Genomic DNA, 16,763 nt, shown 5'->3' with positions numbered 1-16,763 from the left:
CACAAGATTACTCGTGTTTAACCTATCACTCACCTAGTCCTTGAATAAGTTGGACTAAATTAAGTTCATCAAGCTATTAAATGGTCTATTTTTAGATCCATGGACTATCCTTCGCCTGGATATAAAGAGCTAGTCAACCAATTGACCATTTTATACTCTAATTAATTCAAGGAATACCACCAATTCCATTGATCCAAGTTACACCTAATTCAATTCTATCACCACCAAGTTCCCAAGTAAGAATTCTACCACCAATCTACTCCCTCCTTCCACTATGCATAATTCAGAGAGTTCTTTAGATCCAGGTGAAGTATAAATCTTATTAGCAGCTAGAAGACCTTGCCATCCCAGGCCCAGCTCCTATTATCACCATTTAGCTTCTTGAATACCACTGTTTTTTTGCTATTTTCCCAATCTCTCTCTCTAGGAAAATATAATTGAAGAAGACAACAAACAAAAAAAAATGTGATGAAGATGATAATGAACAAAAGAAACATAAAGGGATGAAAATCAAAGTTCACTCAAGATTTATGGTAGTGTAACAAAATGGTGGGGAAAATGAAGGGGAGAGACATTTAAATTTGATTTTGGAAATGACAAAAGTAGATCTTGAAAATGATTTTAAGGATTTTGAAATGACAACTTCAAAAGCTGTGGCACGACAGCTGGAGGGATAACTTTGGAAGGGAAAATATAAAGTTAATCGTCTTTTGACGTTAACGGGGAAAAGGATTTTGAAATGACAACTTCAAAAGGTGTGGTCTGATTATATATATTTTTGATAAATTAAGAGGCTACGCGAAAAGCTGGTCATAAACAAGAGGGCCATCGCAAAGTGACTCCTGAAAATTGTCTTTTGAGCCGATTTGGTAACTAAATTGACTCGAGTCCACCGATTTTAAATCGAAGAAAAAAAGATGCATGTTTTAAAAGGAGACGAAGAGGAGAAAATGTCTTCCAGCACACAAAAATTCAAGACTATTTTAAAGGTCTGTTCGCAGACCTCTAATGGGTCTGCGAACAGATCCATTGAAGGTCTGTTCGCAGACCTTCAATGGATCTGCCTCTCTCTCTCTAGATCTGTAGAGAGAGAGAGTTTAGAAAAAAAAAAAAATTTTGAGAGAGAGAGAGAGAATAAAAAAAAAAATTTAGAGAGAGAGAGAGAAGAGAACCCTGCCGGAGAAGATGATGATGTGGCGTGGTCAACATCACAGTTTGACCTAACGGCGTTAACTTTTGCCGTTAGGTCAAATATTGATGAAGGAGGTGCTCTTTTGTAGAGGGGGCCCTATAACCAAATGGGTTATAATGAGGGGCGCTTTTAGCGGGAGGCCTTTTAACAAAAACGGGGGGCCTTTTAAAATTTCCCTTCAAGTAATTGGTACTAGTAGACCAACTCCTCTCTTACCTTGTTCTAGACTCTAATATGTTCCCATAATCTTAGAGATGAGCATTCGTAATCCCGAAAACACCTAACTCAACTGTTAGATAATTCCCAAAAGGAAAAAAGAACCAGCACCATCTGGTAAATTCAAAATTTTAACCTTCATATATACAATCATATTTACAATCATCACTGTTGAACCTCAAAAGACCTAACAATGGTTCACTTGTAATATATATCCAGCCTAAGAACTATTCTTGTTTTGTTAGAACTGAACTTCAAACTAAAAAGAACTTCATCGACAAATTTAACAAAAGGGGAGGTTGGTTTACCTTGGATTCACAAGCTTTCTAGATTAACAAACCTAATGCTCTTTTTCTCTTTGACTTCCTGACAACTTCCGTCTTTTCATATTTCCACTTTCGATACTTCTCTCGATCTTTTAACCAGCTAGAATAATCTTTTCCTCGCTTGCACTCAATGAAATCAACTAGTTCATCAAAATCAGCCATTTTCTTGTTACCTTGAATACTTTTGAGAAATTCCGCACCATTACAGGTGTTTTGCTCCACTGTGCTGTGAACATTCTCTTCGACGTCCTGTAGTAGTAATGCTCCACGAGAGGTTTCAGACTGAATAGGCATTTCAGTCCTAAAACTCCGAAAATAGAACTGACTTAAATAACAATGCCTAAAACAATCTTCACATGAATTTAGTAACAGGATAAAAGAAAAAAGAAGTTTCTGCCTCTGGAGGAGAAACCCACACATAATCATCTGGCCGTTGAGGAAAGCTAGAAATTATGTTATTTTTAGAGATAAGAAGGTTGATCTCAAGCTTCTACCATTTTCTTCAAGTGTCTAAAGTAATGGCTTTCAACAAAAAAAAGTAATGGCTACAAACTTGTATCTATGATATTAAAACGCGATTTGACACACGGGTCCGAATCACTCTAAAGATCTAATCTCATTTTAATTACCCTGCCTTGCTGCGTTTGATGGTTTGATCGAAATAATTATTTCCATTACTATTGTATCATTTGTTTGTTGATTCAATCAATAAATACTCGTACTCTACAATATGAGACGCAATATAACTACACACACATATATATATATGTGCATGGGTTAACCAAATGCCATCCCACCTACCCTACGCCCTACCCCCTAATTTTGGACTACTCTAGCTTGCCCCAATTTTCCCCTTGACAACCTTGACTTAGCAGGCTAATCCTATAGGGATTTTACCTACAATTGAGACGCTATCTTGGAAACGTTCCGAAGTACTCGGCTGGATTTTCATTTGTTCTCTGTAAATCTTGTGTTTTCTTTATGACACCCACTCACATTTCACGCAGAAACAAGTTTAGGCAAACAAAACAAATGTTACACAACAAAAAGCAACTCCTCAAACCTTTTAAAAAAAAAACAGCACCTCCTTAACATATTCAGTTTCAACAAAATCGAGGTGTTCAGTCATCTTCAAGGCCAAACAGAAAACGTCATATAGAAAGCGCATAGATGAGTACCTTATGTTGAGCCTCTGAATTTCTCGAAATTTTTCTGCAATTAAACGGCTACGAACAAGTATCTGCAAAAAGTTCAGAAGTTCAGAAGAATACAGGAATGAACTCATAATTTGAAGTAATTACAAAACTGCATGAAACAGCTAATTCAGCAGAGCACATAATTATAACACCTTCAATTGCTTATTTGGTGATGGAATAGAAACGGATTTGTCTACAGGAACCAATGGCTTCAATGCATCTAAATTACCCTCTTCAAAAATAAAAAGATTCGACAAAGTGATCATCATGAATATGCAACCCTTGCATAAGAATTCAAGTTCACTTTCAAAACTAAGCAACAACAACTCTGTGAAGTGCATAAACATCAGCTTGGAGTCCTTATGCCTTTCTGACGGCATCACATCATGTAAAAGGCTTTGGATATAATGACTAACTTGGAATTGCCGGAAACCACCAATAACGCCAGCTATAAGACCATATTCTGTACACCGGGTATAATCTTTTGGAATTTTCACACAATCTACACTGCCATCTCGCATAAACCAAGTTGTTTGGAGTAATGAACTGCTCATTAATGTTACCAAAGAAGCAAGAAGATACATTTCCTCCCGACTTTTATATTTTTCTCTCTGCAATATATTCCCTTCAATTTCGTCAGAAAGTGTCCTTGAAATAATACAATTTAAAAATGAGAAAATTTCATCTTTGTGGGCCTCTACAAAAATACTTTGACTCTTCTCCATGTATGTAATACAGGTATTTAGTAGGCCAGATTTCTTTTTTGAGGGAAAACACTGACTAGAATTGGCGAACTTGGTAGCTTGAACTAAAATTTGTTCATAGGTGAATGGTCGAACATAAGATTTGAAAGATGGATGTGCCCCATCCAATAGAGTCGGTGTATCACAACAAGCATCCCCAGTTTTAGCTTTGTCAGGATGGTTACCTGATTCTAAATTGGTCCTATATCTAGCATATAAGATGAATGATCTTTCAAATGACGATAAATAGCAATTTATGAGTCTCTGGTCAGACCTTTGCCTCTCTGAATTCATCTTGGTCCCAATGCATCTAGCCACCAAGGTAATCATATACGCTTGTAATATTTGTGGTGCCGTAGAAAGAGCAGAGGACCCAAGTAATTGCATAGAAGCAGTTAAACTTAGTTCAATGAGAGGAGGTTCCTCATTATACCATGGGTAGAATGTTTCCAGGGACTTGTTAAATGCTTGCTCATCCGAAACAGATAGAAGAAAATGTGAAGATATCAACTCCAACACAGCATCGCTATCACCATGATTTAAATGGCACATAAATAGTTTTTCATTTGTACCAGAAATAGTATCAGCCATCATAAATATCTGTCTCAATTGCCTGTGCACTAGAAGCTCGTCGATAAATACCTGGAAATAGAATTATAATAAGCTTCTATTCAGCACATAACATAAAGGACATAATACATGACAGATATTGAGTTTTATATACCTCGATGATTGAGCAAAGGAGAGGAATGAAAGAACCCGATTGTTGAGCTAAACATATAGAAGATTCAGATTCCTCTAAAATAGAAGTGGTACCACCCTCGTCGTCATAAAAACATTCACGTGAAACAGATCTTTTCAACCTAATTGAACTTCTTTCATTTCCTCCAATCCCGGAAGAAATATGAGACAATAGCTCTGGAGAGCATAATTTGCTGAGAATGGTAAGGAGAGTTTGACTTTTTTCCAAAAGAAGTGTATGATTTAACTCGAGCAAGTGCAACATTGCCATGCAACATCTAAGCAAGTGAATTAAGTTCCGTGGACAATCCCATGTATCTGAATGTAGGGTACCTTGTCCAGGTCCCACGCTTACTGGATCAAGTCCTATATGAGAGAATAACTGATTGAACCTCCTAGAAAGTTCTCTGAAGAGAATATTGGAGAGGTTGCAAATATCAGTGAACTTTACAGGAAGGTGCTGCGATGGTAAATCCGCCGACCAACAGGAGAGCAAGTCGTACAATCTTCGCAGAAGTTGGGGCTTTAAAACCTGAAAATGACGCTTTATCTGGATAAACATGTATCATTTTTATAAAGATGAACATAAAGTGAAGGAATGTCAATATAAGAAAGAGAATGGGAAAGTCCAACCACAAACCATGGGGTCTTGAGTATCGAAAGTGTCCAAAGCTTCTCTCCAAATATCTATAGCACCCAACATCATGAATTACACTGTACCAGATAATAACCAGTCAAAATATGCAATTGCTTTACTACATATAAAAACCTATTTAATTGGATTCTTATTTTTAGTTTTTTTCCTCTGATACTTGTAATTACTTCGGCTGGTATAATGAGCCAATTGAATCATGTGGGACTTGCCATAACCATGTTAGGCCACAAATCTAGGTTACTGTCTCTTGTATGTACAATTATAATGTGACATACGTAATGTAAAAGTAAAAAAAAAAAAAAACAAATGACCTAATAATGAATAAGTAATAACTAAGATATATGTATTAGATAGACATTTTGGTCTTTTACACGCACTATAACTGATTCAATAAGGACACTAAAATCGGATAAGAAATCAGCTAAAAGCCTGCTTTTAATTGATTTTAAGCAAAACCAAAAACTGGACCTAAGTATTTGTAAGGCATTAATATTGTATCCTAATTTGATGAGTAACTTTTCTTCACCTAAAAAAGCTTCTCAATTATGGTTTGAAGAATCGGAGATAAACCTAAAGAATTAGACCCAAACACACCCGTAAGAGAATTGTAAAGTTTTTTGGTACAAAAAAAAAGAACTACAGAAGCAGGGTGCGTTTAGCAAGGACGTCTTACCATCTCAGTTGTGTCAATCATTTTATGAAAAACTGAAAATGAGTACTTTGTTTCGAATATTAAGAAATTAGACTCGAGTTGTAAGGTACCTAAAGTTTGACGAGTGCTTATACCATTTCCATACTAGATAGATAAAGAAAATAGAGTATCAAGGGTCATTTGCACATTCCATCCTTCTACAAAGCTATTTTGAGAAAACTTATAGGATCAAAGTTACGTCAGTGTCATCACTCACAATGTAAATTCTAGACATTAATCCAACTATTTCAATCATGAGACTAAACCATCAAAATTGTCAACCTATCATCATATACCTATAAAATGATTATATTGAATCAAAAGGTAAAAATCACCTGCAAGAGAAAATTCAATTATGCCACATATGGAATACTAGTAACTTACAAGGTTGAAATGAATATGATTCGTCTCTAATAGGCTAATGGCTTGTACATTAGAAACCTGAAACAGATATTCCCAAGCCAATACAAAAGAAAGATCAGAACGTTTTGGCAAATGGATTCACTGTTTCGACAATAACTTAGGGTTTACAATAAAAACAGATGGATCAAACTATCAAACAAGTATTAAGTGTTTGAATGTAAAATGGGTGAAATGTTGTTTGCTCGTACTTAACGGATTCTAAGTTCAATGAACAGTGGAGTTCTAATGAATCTTCTAACAGAAAACAAGCGTTCTTTCTTAAAATCTTAATCAAGAAATTCATAATTCACAAATTCTCCAAAAAATTATACAACAACCAAATAAAAGTAGGGGTTCTACCGTTCTAGATAGAGATATTCATCTCTTCTTTGATTTCAACAAAGTTAACCGACATCAGTTTCAATACTATGGAAAATACTGAAAGGAAACGTGGAGATATCCACAGATGCACACAAGGGTGGGAATCAGGCCGGCAAGAAATGATTCACAAAAAAACCCTATTTCTTTCCTCTTTTTGGCGCCACTTTCAGTCTTTCACACTCAAGGGCGGCAATATCTGCATCTTAGGGTCCGTTTGTTACGTGAAAACAAAAGGGTGAAAATTTGTTTTCCCACTAACAAGGTGGTAAAATCAAATTCTCACCCTCTCAAAGTCCCTCTCCTCCCGTCTCAATTTTCTCTCTCTAAACTCCCTGTTTAAAGTTTAATCTCATGTGTCCCTCCCATCTCAATTACTGAAACCCCCACCTTTTCATAATGTATATTACAGAATCCTCCACCTTTCATTTATAATTACAAAAACCCCCACCTTTTTGAAAATTCTGTTAGATTTAACTTTATACTTTTAAATATTACTTTGTTACCCCTCTTACTAAAACCCCCACCTTTTCATAATAAACTTACTAAAACCCCCATCTTTTCTAATACACTTACTCAAACCCCCATCTTTTCTAAACAGACTTGACCTCTTACTGAAACCCCCACCTTTTCATAATAAACTTACTAAAAATCCCACTTTTGACTGCTTTTTGCTCCTTTTTAATTTTTTTCTATTTAAACCCAAGTTTGTAACCACCATATAAACTTCACCCCTTCCATCAACAAGTTTTACTTGCCAATTGGTAAAAAATTTCGTACTTGCCAATTTCCCGAATGCGGTGGATTTTGGTGGTTCAAAAATGAACTCAAAAAAGTTACTTCGTCGTCTTCGTCAAAAAAATCGATATTTCAAAGTGGTTGTCATGGTTGTGGAGAACACTTTCTCAAGAATTGTCCTTGGAATTTATATCCATGTGAGAAAAACGGATGTAAAGGTAAGATGAAGTTGTTGATCTAACATCCATCCATTTCTTTAAAATCTAACATCCAATGTGTATTTCACAAACATCCGTCCGATAAAAAACTAACACCAATTCAACAGAAAACTACCATAAAAATCCACAAACATCCAATGTGTATTTCACTTTTGCCTTACTTTTATCCTTGTCAGATGCTCGTGATGCTGCTACTGCTGTTGACGCCCGTAATGATGCTAATTCATTAAGAGAACGTGGTGGTGTTGATGCTCTAGGAGTACCTATTTCCCGTGGAGGTGTTTCAGTCATTCGCTTACGAGTACCGTTACCCCCAATTGGGTTCCTGTCAGTCAAGTATGTTAATAAACATCTTCTGACATGAATAAACTTACATCACAAATCAAAAAAAGAAAGGGTAACTTACATTTTGTTTAACGAGCTCATAAGGTCGTCGGGAAGATATATCTGAAATTGTATTAAATAGACTAAACTCTAATTTAGCTATAGATTTTGAGGTATGTGTTTTAATTGCATATCTTTAGTTCATGTTTGTTGAATCCAAATCCTTGATGATATTTTGATCATTTTGTGAGATGTCAATAGGGCTAATTTTCGACATCAGATATAAGTCTAATTTCAACTACAAAAAAATGATACAAGTACATAACTAGGCGCCGAAATGGTACAAGTCCATAACTAGCCAATTTTCGACATCACAGCGATACAACTTGAATGAACAGATACTCTATAAATTATACACAACTTGGAGGTATATACCTCAAACTAATACTACATAACGACAATAAACAACAAAGACATCCCTCAACAAAAAAAAAGACATTCAACAAAGACAGTCTGAATTGTACTTCCATTAACAAAATGGCAAGGAGGGCACGCCCTAGTTAACTCAAAACTCCTCCATTAATAAACTATGAAGAGATAAACCAAAAGTGTCATCAACCTTCAATGAAAGAAATTGAAGAATGACCTAAACCCTAAACCTAGACATCTATTTTCATATCCACAGAAACAACAACACCTAAAAATAAACTCTCATCCCAACTTCAAAAACGTCAGTTGGATGATCTCCAAGTACACCCCATGAACAGATTCTTCTAGTTTCTATTTCTATAGACAATTTGTTTTATGCTTAAGGATCTTCTTTTGATGAATGAAACAAAGCAATATCGATCCTATAAAAGTTGCTATAAGAGTAAATATCAGGCTATTCGATCCTACCAAAGATCGAAAGAGCAATATCGATAAGTTCCCCTGAAGATTCCTTCTTGCACAACACATAAAGCATATTATTGAACACAAGATTATCTGGTTTACAGTTAAATTCTGATTCCATCTCTTTAAACAAAGAAAGAGCTTCTGAAATCTTCCTTGTCTACCCAAAAACCTAATACAAATCGATATCGTTCGACATGAAACCCTAGTATTACTAGAAGATACAGTCTTTAACAAACATTTCAAAGCATCAAAAAGTTTCCTCCTGGCTAAAAAATCAGCCATGTATTCAATCACAGAATATCAAAACAAAACCCTAACTGAAACCCAGCCCAAGAAAAGAAATTTAAAGTATTTTTCCTCCCTAAATGTCTATAATTCCTCAAAATTGATAAAACTAGGTCACAATTTAGCTTGCTTTTGAAATCTTTAAGCAAAGAGTCAAGATTTCTTGTTTGTTCATTTGAATTTGAGAGTATATAACAAATAGAAACAACATCAGGAGATGAAATTTCAAAGATTTCTGAAGAGAATGCCTTTGGTTCATACTAGTTACTATAAAAGTTCACATTTTAAAGAAAGACCTTATGATCCTAACAATAATAAGAAACCCTAACAATCCCTAAAACTAATAATAAGAAACCCTAACAATTAACAAAGCCCAAACTAAAAATTAAACCATAAAACTATACCCTAGAGAGAGAGAGTACCTTCGGTTTCAGTAATGGAACTGCTTGTTTTTTCGTTTGCTGGGTGGGAGGTGCTCGGTACCGGGAGAGAGAGAGAGAATACCTTCAATGGATTACAAGAGAGAGATAGAGAGAGAGAACATTTCAACAAAAAAAAAACAGAGAGAACCTTCGGTCAGTAAGGGAGCTGCTCGGTATGGTGGTTTTCCCGTGCTTGGTGGGAGAAGATAGAGTTGGTTATTTGCCCCCACGTGTTTTCTCGAAGGCGCTCAGATTTTTGCATTCAGAAAAGGTGAGCTTGTTTAACAAATGGGCATTTCGGTCAATGCACATCACTAACAGCCCCATGCTGTTAAATCTGACAGAAAATTTCAAAAAGGTGGGGGTTTTTGTAATTATAAATGAAAGGTGGGATTTTCGTGCTAGAGAACTTGTTCACTTCTCCTGAAAATTAAATCATGAAACTTTATGAAGTATCAAAGAGGCAAAGTAACTACAGTTATATAAGTAACCTTAAGAACAAATAAAGGGCATAAATGGAGTAAACAATCAAAATGGGATTATAGAGAAGAAGGAGAGAACTTACACCGTGAATGATTTCAGTGGATGCAAAAAATCAAGCTGATATTTGGGGAAGATGATATTTGGAACCCTAAAATTTCTCGATTTTCTCCAAGTCTGGTTTTGAACTGGAATTGTCTCGTTAATGGTTTTGAATTCATACATTCAAATCGAAGAAACCTCAGAAATGGTTTTCAAACCCTAATGGCAAATTGGAATTAGCTCAACCCAAATATGAAATTAGACTTAATTGTAAAGATCACAAACCAAAACGTATGTGTTTGGTGATGATATACTTGCATATTCAGAATTTCATTGTCTCTCTCTTAGCCAAAAGTCCTAAACCCACTAACTTCGTCGACTTTCTGCCATGTCTCTAGCCTGGCGTTAGAGCAACTCCAGCCCCAGCCGGGGGAGGCCATAAATTCGAATTTATGGCCTCCGCCCGGCGCTCCAAGTCCAGCCGGGCGGAGCGGAGGCTGGTCCCGCCCCTAACATTAGGGGCAACTGAAGGAAGGCCTTAATCTTTTCATTTGTTCACCCATGGATCCATTAGACATCAACGAATTCGACAACCAAAGTTATATGGAAATGTTGTCCCCTAATTCTACTTACCCGTCGGCTCAATTAGGAGTTGATGATTATGAAGTATGTGAGGATTCTTGCGTGCAAGGAGGGACGACTTCGACAAAGATAATTAAACGGGAACCGTATAAGCCGGATGAAGATATTTTACTTGCTAATTGTAATTTGAAAATCACATTTGATGCGGTTGTCGGAAATAGTCAAAAATATAAAGTATTTTGGCAAAAAATATCGGATGAATATAATGCGAGTGCAAAGTTTCAACGCACACTTAGAAGTTGTAAATCTCGTTTCAGTGAGATAAGCTCGGAATGTCAAAGTTCTATATCGACTTTGAGGATAATATATAAAGTTCCAAAAAGCGGAGAAAACGATTATGACCGGGTAATTGTTTCAAACTTTTTAATTTCTTTTTTCTATCTTTTCACTTCATTCATAATATATACTTGTATATATTTTGTTTATTTCAGTTACAAAGAGCTATCGAATTGTATAAAAAAAATCACCAAGGTAAAGGGTTTAGGTTCCTACATGTTTACAGAATTTTGATGACACACAACAAGTGGATGGCAGACATGCCAGGAGAGTCAACAACCGGCAAAAGAGATTCTAATACCAATCCATCGGAGGAAACACCAATTGGCCGTAAACAAGCCAAAGCAAATGCAAGAGTTGGCGAACCATCCACACATTCTACCGCTTCAAAAACTCCCAATGAGGGATATTGGGAAAAAGGAGATGAAGAATCCCAACAAAGATCAACAAGTTTGTGTGAAGCTGTACGGGTTCAACAAGAGACCCTAAAGGTGCAACAAGATTTTCTACGGGTGCAAACAGAGTTGGCGAACCGACAATATGGGATGAACTTAATGAAGATTGTTGTTAGGTCTCTCGACGAACATGCTCAACGAATGCTTTTAGCAGCGCGAGACGCTTGGTTCAACGGTCTACCACGAGACCCAAGAAACCCCTTCTAGTTATTTTTAATTAATTTTCTAGTGTTGTTTAGTCGTATTTAAGTAGTTTTAAATTTTTAATCAATTATTAGTTGTAATCGATGTTTTTTTAATTGAACTTTATTAGTAAATTGGGAAATTTCTAATTCAAATTTTCGGCCTCAAGAGAGGCTGGGGTTGGAGCTGAATTTTAGAGGCTGAGCTGAGGCCAATAATTTTAGGTGAAAAAGTGATTTTTTCGGCCTAAGACAGGCTGGGGTTGGAGATTCTCTTAAAGAACATGAGAGAGAAAATGCTTTTACAGTAATAAAGAAGATGAGACCACGAAATTTTATAGGCACCACACCCAGCAAGGTATACAATTAGTAATCACTTTCTACAGGCACCCAGGGATTTTCCCCAACCCTACCAAACACTTTTTTTATTGAATGTCACATGTGAAAACAATTGTTTTCTTTCCCATCTGACAATGATGATCTTCACATCCAGTATATTTTTACACTAATCAGACGAACCCTTAGGGTGCTACTTAAGATTGTTACCGTTTTTGTTAAAAAAATCTCCAAAAATACACTCTATGATGATGTGGATGCATTTACTGTAAAAAAAAGACTCAATAGCTTGGATTTTAGAGCGCCACCTATTCACCCTATAAAATTTTAAACCGATAATTTTAGAGATCTCCACTTAAGACAAAGAAAATTCAGAGAGTCTCGTTTTTACACTTAGGAGAGAGAATTTTAGTTGACACTTAACAACTAGGAGTTTTAGAGTTTTTCTTAGAGTGTACGATTGGAGATGTTCTTACCCAGATATTAGTAAGCTTTGAGCAGTCAAGAAGTCAACAACCGGAAAACACATCAGCTAGTAAGAACATAGACATTTTGGTATAATATTATAAGAAGAGGGAAGTGAAATTCGACAGAGAAGACCAACAGAATCATAACCATTATGGAACACCACAATGAAGAATAAACTATCAAAATGATAAGGGAAACTTCAAGGCATGGCGAAGTGCACAGGAAATTATCTCAAGAAGACTAATAATCATTTAAGTTGTAGGCCCATAATTGAAGAAATGGGTCTAGATATAAGGCATGATGTCAAACTCAACAATTGAGGAAGTAGATTGGTTTCAGAATAAAAGATGGTTGATTCAATCAATGAATACAATTTCGGTTTCGCTGGAACTTTCGATCAGTCCTAAAATGGAAACATTTCGTAGAAATATTTCGATTGGTGTGGAAATTTTACAAATCCATGGAAATGATAGAAATGCGGTGTAATTGTATACAACAAGATTATTAAACCATAACGAAACATAAAATTGGCATACATAACGGAATAACAGAAACTATTAGTTTGAGGGTTATTAACAATTACACAGTTACGCCCCCGGAGTAAATTGAATAGCTTCTTGAAAACAACACCCAAAAGATAACATTTTACTGATAGTTAACGAGCCTGTTAGTTTGAGATGGTATCGTCGATTACACAATTATAAGAGTGTTACTAAGATAAAATCAATTTAGGCAGTTAAGTCAGGAGGTAATCATTGAAATAGATTTAGAAGTATTAAAATATAACATAAAATCATGAGATATCTATGAGAACTGAAGAAGAAATTAAAGATGCAAAATATGAAGGAATAGATGTCTTTAGTTTTAGTTTCTCCGGATTTCTTTACTAGATTTTCATTATGCCGGTGGAAATTTCCATCATGTCGGTGGAAATTTCGAAATTTCCAACAATTTTGTTAGAAATTTCCATCATGTCGATGGAAACTGTGCAGGAAATAATTGCAAGTGTGATTTCGTACACCTAATCTAAATTTAGGAAACGTTACGCGAAATTTCGGTGATATTATGGGAAATTTCATTCCTTGGGTAGAAGCGTGCCTAATGCTTACCGACTTAATACTGAATGCAATAAAAAAAATTCAGTCAGTGGGGATCTTAAGTATTTAATAAACTGGGGCTTAAAGAGTCTTTCAAGAAGGAAACATCTCATAAAGAATCTATCAACTCGGAAACATAATCTATCGAGAATCCTTGAACTAGGTAACTTCCATATATCAAAGACACGGGATAACCCCAAAGGGATCCTTGAACAAGGTACCTAAATATCTTGAAACATGGAGGGTAGAAGTGTGCCTAATGCTTACCGACTTAATCCCGAAAGCTATAAAAAAATCCCAGTCGGTGAGGATCTTAAGTATTTAATAGACTTGGGCTTGGAGAGTCTTTCAAGGCGGGAACATCTCCTAAAGAATTATCTATCAACTCAGAAACATAATCCATCGAGAACCCTTAACAAGGTAACTTCCAGATATCAAAGATACAGGACAACCCCAAAGGGAACCCCTAATATCTTCAGACTACGAAATCGTAGTTTGATTCCGACACGGTGGATATCAATCGCCTCATCGACGTCCCCTTGCAGTCGGTCAAAGCAACCTATAAAAGGTGATAAAATCGTCTCAAAGCGGACGGGAGAATGCATCAGCATATCATTTTAGTTTTGCATAAGAATCTCCTTCTTGGCCAAAGGCTTCATTCATTGCAAGTTTCTTTCTCTCGTAAGAGTAGTAATATGGAAGTTGCACACCGTAGTCTTTTGAAAAATCCTTCTTCAAACTCTTGGTGGACTGACTATAATGTCTAGTAACATCATCTAGAAGAAGCTTACCAACAAAAGAACTGCTTATTTTGGGGTTTTTGCTCTTTTTAATGAAATCAACACAATCATGATTCAATTCCATTTCTTTCAAAATAAACATGGATTGGCATTTCAATGGTGCACATCCATGTACTTGCCACTTGCAGTTTTCAACAGGACAAACGACAATTACACGCTTTAAATCATTTTTGACAAACTTGAAATCGTGGCTAGTGCTTATACTATATTGTCGAAGGGCGAATAAAAATGCTTTAGCACCACCAGGAAACAACTGACCAACTTCGGTGAAGATTTTATCTCAACCATCTGATTTTAGAATGATCTTCTTCACTACGTTGGATGATTCTGTTAGAAATTCATAACTAAATACTAAACTACAAAGGCAAAAATGAAAAAAATAGTCAACAAAATGTATAATGCATAAAGAAAAACAAAATAAATATGGTACATTTTGTATAATGTTTTATACAATTTGTAATGTTTTTAGTAAATAAGATGTTTAATATTTGAAAAAACATTATGTAATGAAATATTAAACATAGTGTACTGCAATAAATAACACATTATTTAGGAAGCAAAACAAGAATTGGTAAAAAAAAATATTGTGTACTGCAACTACATAAAAACCAAGCAATAAATATGAGTTTTGTCAATTAAAAACAAGTAATATTTTGTAAAAGTATTTTATTCCAAAATCTGTTAGAATAGAAGGTATGGAAATTTGGTTTGGATCAGAAGATGAAGATAACAATGATGAAAACGAACAAAAAGCTGATAGATAATGAAAATGAACTATACACAGATGATGCATCTTAGAGAGAGAAAATTTATAATGAGGAAAGAATGAAGATGTTTAAAGATGATACCATTACAATCGTAAAAGGAAGTAGATGATACGGATTAAAATAAAAAAATGAACATGTTTGAAGATGATAATGAAGAACCACGTGAAGTTGAGATGGATTGGACTTCTCTAAGAAGCTGAACTTTTCATGGATACAAAACTGAAGATTTGACGATGGAGAAACAAAAATGGATAAACGATGGTGGTTCCGGAGGTGGAATAAGGTGGAAGAAGATTCGGAGATTCAGTAATGGAGAATCGATGGTGGTTTTAGTTAAGAAGGATGGTTTCGGTTTTGTAGAGAGAAAATAAAGGGTTTCGGTTATGGTGAGGATATTGGAGAGGAAAAATGTGAGATAAAAATGAAAATAGAATTTTGAGGATTGATTTTCAAAAGGATGTTATATCTTATATATAAAGTCGTAATGGGTGTTATGATTAAATATGAATCATAGAGATCTGTGTTTTCTATAGAGATGAACCCATTTGGACTAGATTTCCTTTTTGATTCAAATTTTGGCTTAATATCCTACATTAATATTGTGAGTGGCGGTTTCAATTAGAGAGGTGGTTTCTAATTAAAGAGGTGGTTCCTACAATTACAAACCAAATTGAGGCGGTTTTGAAGTTTGAGAGAGGCGGTTTGGAAATCCTTCTCCAAATTGGATTTCCAAATTTGAACATCCAATTGTCGGCTTATATGTATATATATGTTGATTGAGTGCTTGTACAACACAATCAACAACAAACACAACAACTCTTCTTTAGAGAGAGCTAGAGACAGAGCAAGTGAGAGAGAAATTTTGTTCATAATTTTTTAGCGGTGTTTAATTTCTCGGTCGTCGAAGATCTAGTATAGAAGTTAATTTCTATACGGTACCATCTTGGGACGAACTTGCAGGTTGTGTGAGTCGTCTTCATCTATCCTTCAATAGAGATTTCTTGTTCGCCCGAGGACGTAGGCTTTAAGCCGAACCTCGTTAAATTCTGTTCGCATATTTAGATTTTGACTTAGCTTTTCGATTAATTTTCATAATCGGACCAATTTCAAGGATAGGTTCGATAGCTTCCGCGAACTTTTAGTACTAACAAATATTCAGGTGGACTAAATGTGGATTTCGGGGTAGATTTTTGGACTCAAACCAAAAAATTATATGTATAAAAAGTTCAAATAAAGTTTACGAAAACAAACAAGGTTAAAAAGAGCAAATAGCCAAAATGATATTAACTTAGATTTTCATTTAAAATTGGACCTTAATATTTTGGGTATGTAACTGTGTCTAGGAGAACTTATGTTTTTCTAAAAAAAAAAGAAAGAAATGAACTTATGTTATTCTAAAAAAAAAACAAGAACAGAACTTATGTTTTTCTAAAAAAAACAAGAACAGAACTTATGTTGATTTAGGTCATTTAATCCAATTTCCTCCTGAAAAATTTCGGTGGGAAGTTTTAAAGGGATCTCCTGATAGTGTTATTGACGCTTCCTCGTTATTAGCGCACTCATATTCCGAAAAATAGTTAAAAACGCCTCATCTCGAATCAAGCACTCCTACATTTTTTTAAACTTAAGATCAATGTACTTGAGCCAATTTGGTTACAAAATCGGCTAAAGTGCACCGATTCCAAAAAGGTCTCTTCCTCTTCTTCTTCTTCTTCAGACGAATCCACATTGGATAATTTTGGTGGTTTTAATTTTGACGGACTTTTTAATTAATAGTTTGAGGAAGTGTTTGTAGAA

The 16,763-nt window shown here is 35.3% G+C and overlaps 1 protein-coding gene across 33 annotated transcripts; it reads right to left on the bottom strand.

Annotated features, from left to right (window-relative positions):
- Positions 1–1,523: 1,523 nt before the first annotated feature.
- LOC147531704 (2-isopropylmalate synthase) lies at positions 1,524–12,000 on the bottom strand. 33 transcript variants are annotated; one of them, XM_086645989.1, is made up of 10 exons: positions 9,422–9,577; positions 7,903–7,943; positions 7,658–7,821; positions 6,145–6,201; positions 5,055–5,128; positions 4,866–4,964; positions 4,398–4,780; positions 3,083–4,315; positions 2,913–2,974; positions 1,524–2,035 (listed from the first exon to the last, which is right to left on the bottom strand). In XM_086645989.1, exons 7-10 carry the CDS (start codon positions 4,683–4,685, stop codon positions 1,735–1,737), a joined length of 1,884 nt encoding a protein of 627 aa, XP_086502115.1. In that variant the 5' UTR covers positions 4,686–4,780; positions 4,866–4,964; positions 5,055–5,128; positions 6,145–6,201; positions 7,658–7,821; positions 7,903–7,943; positions 9,422–9,577; the 3' UTR covers positions 1,524–1,734. The 33 variants fall into 33 exon arrangements, with proteins under 33 accessions (XP_086502115.1, XP_086502085.1, XP_086502098.1 ...); XM_086645959.1 differs by having other exon boundaries at positions 4,398–4,964; positions 7,903–7,963; positions 9,422–9,598; XM_086645972.1 differs by having other exon boundaries at positions 4,398–4,946; positions 7,903–7,963; positions 9,422–9,598.
- Between the last annotated feature and the right edge of the window lie 4,763 nt (positions 12,001–16,763).

This window comes from Eschscholzia californica, unplaced genomic scaffold, assembly GCF_041429995.1.
Source record: "Eschscholzia californica isolate CP2 unplaced genomic scaffold, dmEscCali1.0.p SCAF_6, whole genome shotgun sequence".
NCBI lineage: Eukaryota > Viridiplantae > Streptophyta > Magnoliopsida > Ranunculales > Papaveraceae > Eschscholzia > Eschscholzia californica.
Note: the sequence above shows the minus strand (reverse complement) of the source record. Positions and strands in the feature narration are given on the sequence as shown.